Source organism: Merops nubicus, unplaced genomic scaffold (genome assembly GCF_000691845.1).
Source record: "Merops nubicus isolate BGI_N331 unplaced genomic scaffold, ASM69184v1 scaffold18092, whole genome shotgun sequence".
In the NCBI taxonomy this organism is placed as follows: Eukaryota; Metazoa; Chordata; class Aves; order Coraciiformes; family Meropidae; genus Merops; species Merops nubicus.
Genome location: NW_008594453.1, coordinates 23156 through 30310, shown reverse-complemented (window position 1 = coordinate 30310; position 7155 = coordinate 23156). Strand labels below are relative to the sequence as shown.

The window sequence follows — 7155 nt, the reverse complement described above, 5'->3', positions numbered from 1 at the left end:
GCTCTTCCCAAAGAGACTGAAAGTCACACTCACATTTGGCAGAGTTAAAATTAGCTCCACGTATTCATGGCTGAAGTGGGCCCCAGCAGGGCAAGGACCAGGCAGCATTTTGGGTTTAAAATGTGTTTTGGCAGAGCAGCTGCTGTTTCCCAGTCTCGTTTGCCTCCTTCTATCCTGTCCTGACCTAGTCCCGTGATCTCCTGCTCAGGGGAGCAGCCTTTGATCAGATTTGCCCCACATCAAAGGGAGCTCCAGTGAAGCACAGAGAAATGAAGCCCTGTCCCACAATGAACCCAAAGAGCTCCAAGGATATGCTACTATTTTTGCTTTTCCATGTCTCTGTTCCAGATCAGTCAGATAATATTTGCAACAAAGTCTTAGGGAGTCCAACAGCAAGGGGAGAGAGAGGGAGGAGGGGAAAGGAAACCACGGGGAAGAGGAGGAGGGGACCACAAAGGGATGAAGGGACACCAGAGGTGAGAGGGGTGTGGGGGGAAAAGGCCCTGGGTAACCTCTCCTTGGTTTACCAGCACATCAATTACAATCCATGGCACCAGACTGTTCATTTCTCTTGGTTTAAACCATGTATGGCTCACAGATGTGGGGTCAGAATCCCTCAGCCAGCGTGGAGGGAGAAGCAGAGGACCAAGGGCTTTTGTTTCTGCCTCAGAGTGAAGTTCAAGGAGAAGCATTTGGGCTGTTTTGGTGCTTTTGATCATACACGACCTTTATTGGAGACAGGTGGGGTCATCATTTATTATACAGAAGCAACATCACACCCTTCTCTTCCAATTTAATTCCTTTTAGTCTCCTTATAAATCTGTAGCAAAAGTGCACTTTTAACAGTTTTTAATCTATAGTATATATCTTTCAATATTATCTCTCAGTCAGGTATTTTCTTTGTAAAAATGTCTCACCAGATATACAAAATACATGTCTAGTGTACTACATTAATTCTCCTATTTATGGTTTAGATTATTTTTAATTCAGTGCTCTTTTTTTGTCATTTTTTTTTTGCAAGACTTGGTGGTGACAGTCTGCTGGTAGCGACACCAGGAGAGGACTCACAGCTTGTGTGGGAACGAGGGGAGAAGACTCTTAGCCAGGAACAATTTCCACACAATAGGAACAAGAGGACAAGAAGGTTTTGCTGCTGTTGATTAGGTCTCTTCAAATGACAGTACTCTGTAGAATAAAAAATAATTAAAAAACCCCAATGGCTGTGGTTTATCTTCTGGAAGAGATGTGCTGGGAGAACGGAACCTGCACCCAAGTTGGAATACACTGGTAATGATTAATTTGCATGTTGAAGACAGGAGTTAATTGCTAACGTGGTGTTTCTGGCCATGACAAGAAGAAACAGACACCTACAGCCACCAACAAGGAACAGTTTGTGAAACGCTGTTTTTCCTGAGGACAAGATTTTGGTAAAATGTTTAAAATCCTGTAGGAGCCACAGAATTGCATAAGTGAAACGTCCTCGAGAACAACAATCACTGGTACACACCATGAAGGGCTGTGCTGGGAACAGCCACACAGAGGACAGCTCTCCTGTCACCCATGGAGATGAAGACAGGGAAAGACTTGTTTCCACTCAGAGCCAGCTGGGACAAACTTTGGCACAGCAACAGGACTTCAACAGGAAAATGACAGAGGATTTTCTGAGCTTTCTGACAAACTCCCTCACTCTTCTCTTGCTAGTTATCCTTGAGATTGTAACACGTACACACATGGAACGGATCATTACTTAATTTCAGTCTTCAAAAGACTAAATTTCCCCTGGTAAGCAAGGCCTATGGAGGTAAAACAATCAGAAGCATTGTCAGGGGGTGTTACGACTCCCAGGTCGATAGGGCAGGCGAGGAGGAACGCTCAGCAAGGCAGTATCTGGGTGGGTGGGTGGGTTTGCCTTCCTACCTTTCCTTCTTATTTTTCCTTCCTTATCTTGAAGGCTAAGAATGAGTGGATTAGTTAGATAAGTAGCACTTCTGTTCGTTAACCCTTCCCAATTAGTGCTGTTTCTGTGTATTAGCATAGATCCCAACCACTCGCTGCATCAGCTGGCTGCCTGGTGAAGGAAATGCAGAACAGATCCTGGTTCAATGAGGGCACTTTTGGTTTATGCAGTCGCTCCCAGAATGCTGCAACTTCACACTTTCTACTGCAACTGGTTGCCAGAGATATTCTTCAGAAGGGAACTGCTGCCCTGCTCCCCCCCTTCAAGCTGCAGCTGCCCTGCTCCCCCCCTTCAAGCTGCAGCAGTGTGGCTTCGAGGCAAAAATTCTGCTTTGAAAGAAAAAAAACACAGTTGCCTGAACGTGGATAAAGTTCTAGACCTTCAGAAGAGGAACAAACACATATAAAAAGAAGCAGTGCTGTTAGTGTTATCTGCACCCAAGGTAATGCAGAAGGGGCAGTTTCACAATGCTGCAGAGAGAGGGGTTTTTGTCTGTTTTGTTTCTTTTTTTCATAAAAATTACAGACTTGACATTTCCAATATGTCTTAGCTTTGTACTGCTTCTCAAGTCTGAGTCACCAAAAATATCCAGCAACCAGCTGCTGTTCATATCCTAAAATATGCCTTCAGCTGACACTGAATATTGAAATCATTCTGCTAAAATACAGAAAAACGACGATGGTAGAAACCAAGGTACAGCCTCAGGCCAACGTTGTGTGGTAAAAAATTCTACAATGCTACTTTTAAATCTCTTCTTCAGTCCATGAATAAAATAAGCAGCCAGGTTTCAAGTAGAGGTAATGCAGATTTTGGAAGATAGCACGTTAAAAAAAAACCCAAAAGCCCAGAAAGAAAACTGGAAGGAAAGCTCCTCTCCTTAGGGCAGTCAGCACTAATCCTCCATGAAGTGGCAGAGAGAAGCTTCACCAGCCCTGCTGGGGCTGGCCTGGTCCTACAGCAACCACGAGGAGCTGCTTCTGCTCTCAACAATATGTTCCATTTGGACATTTCTTGATCCCTTTATTTTAAATTTGTATACGTGTATCTTTTTGTCTTAGTCTCTGGACTGGTAGAAGAGGATATATCCAGATTCTGAGTTTTTGGAAATGTCTGATGTTAACCCATAGAATTCTTCAATGGCCTGGGCATCAATTTTCTGAAAATGAAGGAGAATGATAATTAGCCTCAGTCAAAACACCACCCTAAGAATCCCCTTCCCAAACATCAGTTCTTGGAGGTGATGCTGGAAAGCATCAAAACAGAAATATTTCAATATCACTGAATCCAAACAAAATATTTTTTCCCACTTAATACCTTATTCACTATTAAAAAAAAAACCAGAGAGGAAATCAAGATGAAGGAACAGATCTCTCCTCAGCTGGATTATAAAGAAAGGATCCATGGAAATGTCTCCTTGAAAGAGTACATGCCATTTTGCTGTTTGCTTTCTCCTTCAGCCTGGTGTTGCATTTCCTGACCACAGGTTTGCAGAGGAAATTTAAAAGGCAGCCACTGACTGGCAGAGCAGATTTCTGTAAGGCTGGAAGCACAGAAGGACCATCCTGAGCTGATTTAATATTCAGCTAAAATAGGTCCTGATTTTAATGTTCTTGTGACCCTCTTACACAGAAAGTCCTGCAAGTGCTACTGGTAATTACACCATGAAATCTGTGGCTCTCATCTGATTATGATAATCTGGTCTTACAAGAGCTTCCCTTCCTTAGGATTTGCTGGTACGATGCCTACTGGAATATCACAAGGTTTGTGTTTGAAGAGAAATCAATTATTTGCCACATTAATAGAATTAAACAGTCTAATTATGGTTAAAAGTTGTGAACTCTGTCCAGAAAAGCCGTTTTTCATTTGCTGCTCCAGCCAGCAAGGCCTGGAGGGCATTTTAAAGGGCTTTTAGAAGAGCAAGTTCTCCAGTCTTGATCCATTGGCTTCACGTTACTGAATCTGAGTCTGCAGGCAGTGGAGAGCAAGCACAGAGCCCAGAACCCTGAAATAAAACACTCCAGTGACCCCTGTGCTCAGCACTCCACTGTGGTTTAGTATTTTAGGATGAGAGATGAGATTTTAGGATGATACAGATGAGAGGCTGAAGCAGGCTGAATTTGATGTGAAGGACCAGAGACTAGCTTGAAGTTTCCCTTTATTTCCCAAGGAATAAAGCTGAGGAAACACAGAAAAGTTCAGAACACAAGAGGCTCTGGGTTGAACCCTGGCTTTGATGGCGAGAGGGAGTAGCAGAGAGCAATTTGTGCCCACATCTCAAAAGAAATGGACCAAGAAGGGTCAGAAAGTTTCCAGAACACACATCAACTGCAGAAATTCTCCCTTGAATAGCTTCCTTAAACACCTTCTGTTAAAAAAACACAAACAAAGGGAGGAAAAAAACCCTCCAACAGATGTTTATATTCCCTTCTCCATTCAAGGACTTCAGAGAAGCTGAAATACTGTGAGGAGGGCTTCTGCATTGTCACACCATTTATTAACATAACGTCTACTACGAACTGCTAGAGACACATTTTAACAGAAAAACAGCAAAAGAACATTCTCCAGGCCTTGTAATATATTTAGCAGACAACTGGAATGTGTTTTAAGTGCCAACTAACTTCCCATGCAATCAAGTCTATTTCCACCACTCATTTTGAATGCGACTCAGATTCGATACAGATTAATTCATCCTACAGATATTTTTAGTGTTATTGAGGCAAAACTTCCTTCTTTAATTTCACTATCCACAGAAAACACACTGGAGCTGGAAGAGGATTCTATAGACTCTGCCCTTCCCATCCTTAGCTGACCATACATATTGTGGACAGCCAAGTTTTACCCAGCTGTAGCTTTGGAGTAACAACCAGTTGATGGTTCCACAAGTACTTTTAGGATCCTACAGGCTCATCTCATGCTAATTGAGCTTAAATATCTTTTGCTCATCTCCAGATAGCCCTTCTGGTTCCCCAAACCAAACCCTTCCCTTGCTACCATTCAACCAAAGGCTGCAAATATCTCTGAACAAATATTTAAGGGAAGACAAGCAAACGTTCTCCCCCATTTCTCCATCTGGAGAACTCCCTGGATGGACACTTCCCCCTCTCTGTTTGAGAAAAACATTGTCACTGTGATGTATCACTTAGCTCCTCTAATGACAACACGTCAAATTAGCCAGAGATCATTTACTCAGGTTTCTCAATTAATTCTGCTTGGCACAGTCTCTCGTTTGGACTGATCTGCCTCCTGGATTCCATGCAGCTGCCTTCCACATATGCTGTAGGATGTTTGATGATCATCTATCTTCCATTTAATTGAAAGTTGGCCTTCCAACCAAATCCAAATAGATAAATAAATATGACTGCACCACTTCTGACATTTAGTGGGTAATAAGGATAAAATACTTCCTATTGACAGTTCAGAGCTATTAATTCCCATCGCTTGCCAAAAATGCAACAAAGCTTTTTAACTCTATTTAAGGGCAGCTTTCTCCTGTGCTCTCTTCAGCTGCAGTATCTGTACACAGGACTCATTCTTCTGAAGCCTGCTGACTAACACCTCTTTTGTTATGTAGCCAGTTCACACCTACAATGTTGTCTCCAAAGCTTTTAAAAAAAAATAGATTTTGAAGTCTGCTTTCAGGTTCTCAAGAGTCTCCAAAGCATAGAAGCCTCCTGTGGTTACCCTGAAACCCAGAAACTTTGGCAGAATTCATGTTTTAGGGGATTTGGGGGAATTTTTTCCCACTCCCTTTTTGAGGCCAAGCTCTGCCATGTCACACAGAGCAGTGTATTTCCCATAGTGTCACCCTGTGGCAAACCAGCAGCAGCCTGAAAACAGCACTTGGTCAAGTTCAGAGCAGACATTTCAACCTCTTTAGGCAGCAGATGGAACTGACACAAGTACTTGTGGCTTGACTTCACTTTTTCAGTGGGTAGCCTGCAGCACTAGTAAAGAACTGTCTCAAGAGCTGATGACTAAGCAGGGAGAGAGACCAGATGAGTAAAAACTGCAGCTACTTCTTCCAGCATCAAGAGAGGAAGAGCAGCCACCACCACCACCCTGTTCTCCTTGACCACAGAACCACCAGAAATTCAGGTGAGTTCCAGAAGGCTGAGGAAAGAGAGAGGAGTGGTAGCCAGAGGGAAGTGAGAGGTAAGCTTTGTGTTCATCACACATGTAGAAGGCAGGAGCAGCTAGGATGGACACGCAGCCACCAGCCAGGGAGAATATTCTAGCAGGAAAAGGAATGTTAAAGCTTCCAGCTCTGCAGCTGGGGCAGAGGTAGTGTGACAGAACAGGGCTACATTGCTAATCCTAATCCAGACAGTGAAAACTCAGAGAACCATGGGAAACACAAGAAGTAGAAATTTCAGATCAAAGAGCTTTATTTTTACAGTATTTTAGATAAACTCTGTAGAAGGAGATGAACTTGAAAAAAGAAAAGTCATGATTCAAGTAAGAAAAGAGATTTAAAGGCCAAAAAAAAAGCATCCCTCCAGGAGAGAGGAACTACATTTGAGCTTACTGGTGACAGCTCCCTGAATTATTGTCCAATAACAGGCAGTGCACATTTAAAAACTACGTTTTTGGCACATTTATAGATGTGCCAACAGTGTCTGCAGATAAAAAGAAACCCTGTTTTGACCTAAAAGCTGAGATACAACATCCAAGTGACTGACAGAAAGCAAACATACAACACCAAGATGGTTATTTTCTATTTTACTTTAAAAATGGAAAGTTTATCTCGTGGGTGGAAAAAGACAGTGAATACTTGCTTTTAAAAATACTGAAGTGAACACTATTTCCAAAATTAGCTGACACAATTATGTACTTCACCCATGACAGCAACAGGAAAATAAGCCACAAAATACAGTACTGGGAGAACTGTTCACAGTCACAAGCCATCCAAATCACCAAAAGTCACTCCTGATGCTCACAGCTAAACAAAGATTTCAAAAATAAATTGGAGAATGTGCTCCATCATCTTTATTTCAACATCAGGAAGGATTTTGCTGCACCTGGTTAGACCCTTAGCATCAGGCCTGAATCTCAACTGTGAGATCTCAGAGGCCAAAAGTCCAACTTCATCTTCACAGAAAGCAGTTCTACTGTGATATTTGTTCTGCTGTTTGATGTTTGCTTAATAATGATGAGAAACACGTGGCTATAGAAGTAATTTGGATATTAGTCTTCACAGG

At 42.4% G+C, this 7155-nt stretch overlaps 1 protein-coding gene across 1 annotated transcript in view; it reads right to left on the bottom strand.

Annotated features, from left to right (window-relative positions):
• Nucleotides 1–2480: 2480 nt before the first annotated feature.
• LOC103768644 (ubiquitin carboxyl-terminal hydrolase 12-like) overlaps nt 2481–7155 on the bottom strand; it is a gene marked incomplete at its 5' end in the record, with an annotated part of 15652 nt that continues 10977 nt past the window's right edge. The window contains one exon of the mRNA XM_008935796.1: nt 2481–3113. Coding sequence (XP_008934044.1) covers nt 3012–3113 — 102 coding nt within the window. The remainder of the gene's footprint in view (nt 3114–7155) is intronic.